Genomic DNA, 2,584 nt, shown 5'->3' on the forward strand with positions numbered 1-2,584 from the left:
ATTCCCATATTATAAATTGATTTGATAATTTTCTAGAATGACTCACAGAACTCTGGGAAATACAACTCAGGAAAAGCCAGATGAGAGATGCATAGGGCAGGCACAGGATGGATGTGTGTGCCTGTCATTTTCATGACCTCTCTAGGTGTCACCCTCCCAGCACCTTGATGTATTCATCCAGCTAGAAGCTCAAATTTCCCTATTCAGCAGTTTTTCTAGATAGAGCTTAATCTCTAACCCACTGCCTTCCCAGGAGATTGGAAATGGAGCTGAAAGTTCCAACTCTCTCATCACTTGGTCTTTCTGGTAACCAGCCCCATCAGCGGCTGGGGGCCACACCCTCGTTAGCATAAAGGCAGGTGTGATCTAAAGGAGTCTGTTATGAATAACAAAAGATGTTCCTATCACTTGGGGAAGTCCAAGGGTTTTAGGAGAGCTCTGTACCAGAATAAAAACCTGAGGATGAAGACCAAACATATTTATTATACCATAATATTTAACAGACACATATATTTTTACATTGCTCCAGAACTGAGAAGAGTATTGCACAAACTGGCCCTCTCCAACTCCTAGGCATCCTTCCCTAATCACAGAAGCGATTTTCAGCCTGTGTCAGTCACACAGAGGCCCTGTCAGGATGGTGCCCAGGCCCCTGGCCCTGGGTGGTCTGATGCCTGGAGGGTAGTCATAGGTCCCCGAGGTGGGGTAGGGGGTGGAGTGCCTGGGTCCCAGAGGATGTCCTCATATAGGCTTAGAACTGGGCCTGAGGGCTGTCTTTTGGCCCCAGTCTGCTCCAGTAGAGCTCTGAGCAAGCCCACAGTGAGAGGGGGTTCTGCTCCAGGCTCAGGGAATGGGGTAGGGGGCTCCGACCCATCGGGGAGATGTGTCTGCAGTAGCAACAGGAGCTCAGCTGGAGCTAGGTCTGGTGGGCACAGGCGGCACAGGAGGGGGAGGTGAGCATCAAGCTGGCGGTGCCGGGCAAATTCGGCCAATAGCAGTTTGAAGATCTCACTTCGAAGTAGGGGGCTGGAGTGGCCGAGGGCTAAGCCAGACTCCAGGGCCCGCTCCCACTGCCCCTTTTTCACCAGCTGCCCCACAGCTTGGAGCACAGCTTTGGGCCGCCCACTGCCCAAAAGCAACTCTAGCTCTAGTGCCTCAGGCCTGGTCCCCTCCTCACCCAGTACTGCCAGGGCTCGGCGATACAGGGGAAGCCCAGGGCCCCCGGTCCCCCAACCAGGCCCACCCTGCTGCTGTGCCAGCTCCACAAAGGGTGGCAACCATCGTGGCTCCAGTTGGCAGAGGCATTGGCACAGGAGTTCAAAGAGGGGCAGTACCCCATTGGGGGGTTCCTTTCCAACTGCTGTACCCCCTAGTACCTTCTTCCACACATCAGGGGGAGCTTGAGACCTCAACCTGCCATTCCCATCTGGTTGGAGCTGCAGAGCCCTGAGGATGGCACCCCAGGCTGCTGTAGGAAGGGCTTGGAAAATGGTGTTGAGCTGAGCCAGCTGGTCTCCTGTCAACTCAGTCCTTAGCAGACGTGCCACTTCCTGCTCTGCCAGCTCCGTCCAGCCAGCCTCCTCCTCATCCCCAGCCACCAGCTGGGCTTTGAGCTGCTCTAAGCCCCGGTAATCCCGAAGCTCGGCCCTCAATGTGGTCAACAGTGTAGATGGGGACACATGGCCCTGGAGGATGGAGGCCAGGGCCTGAGGTGCCCGGAATACGCTGTTCTGTCTCAGTTCCTCTGGGGTGAGCTGGGCACCCCGCAGGCTCCGCCGTTGGTAGTACTTGCAGGCTTCCTCAAACACCAGGTTTTCAGCTGAGGGCAGCTCAAGAGTCTGTGGGGCTTCCCATACTACTTGAAACAGACCCAAGGCTGAAAGCAAACGAAGACCCCCTCGGGTCTCCATCTCTTCCTCATCTTTTGTGCCAGGAGCTAGGGGTTCAAGCAAATGTACTCGGTCTGTACTAAGGACCTTCCTCTCCAGCAGCTGCCCGCTGCCCATGTCCAACAATTCCAATGTGGAGCCCAGCACACAGGCTAGAGTGCCATGAAATGTTCCCAGTGCTGCAGACCCTGCTAGGCCTACAGGTGCCTCCTGCAAGGTGCCCACAGCTCGGGTACCACCGTGGGACTGCACCAGGCTCACAGTGCCCCTGAAGTCAAGCAACAGCAGGCCCTGGGGAGTTGGGGCCCAGGTATGTACAGTCCATGGCTGCCTGGGGGACAGCAGCCCAGGAAGGCCTCGGAGCAGGGTCCGGAAGTCCCATGTGTCCCCTCGCCCAGGATTCAGGCTCTTACTGTAGGAGAGGCGAAGACTTGGGGCAGCCACCGTCACCTTCCCCTTACCTGGGCTCCAGATGAGCAGAATGTGGCTCACGCCAGGCAAGGTGGTGGCAGTGGGCACCAGGAAGAGGTCCTTGCGGGAGGCCAGTAGCCTGAAAGGGGGGCAATGGTGTAGGAGGATGTGTGGGCGGCCCAGGTTGGAGCCGGTCTCCCCGCTGGGCTCCAGGGTCCTGACGCACACGCAGTGGCTGAAAGCGGCGGCGGCCGGCGGTACCCCGCCCTCAGCATCAGCCGGTC

At 57.2% G+C, this 2,584-nt stretch overlaps 1 protein-coding gene across 1 annotated transcript; it reads right to left on the reverse strand.

Annotated features, from left to right (window-relative positions):
• Positions 1–463: 463 nt before the first annotated feature.
• Positions 464–2,578, reverse strand: HPS6 (Hermansky-Pudlak syndrome 6). Its single transcript, XM_005878314.2, has one exon. It carries the CDS (start codon positions 2,004–2,006, stop codon positions 633–635), a length of 1,374 nt encoding a protein of 457 aa, XP_005878376.2. The 5' UTR covers positions 2,007–2,578; the 3' UTR covers positions 464–632.
• Positions 2,579–2,584: the final 6 nt, after the last annotated feature.

The sequence above is a fragment of the Myotis brandtii genome, unplaced genomic scaffold (genome assembly GCF_000412655.1).
Source record: "Myotis brandtii unplaced genomic scaffold, ASM41265v1 scaffold550, whole genome shotgun sequence".
Classification (NCBI taxonomy): domain Eukaryota; kingdom Metazoa; phylum Chordata; class Mammalia; order Chiroptera; family Vespertilionidae; genus Myotis; species Myotis brandtii.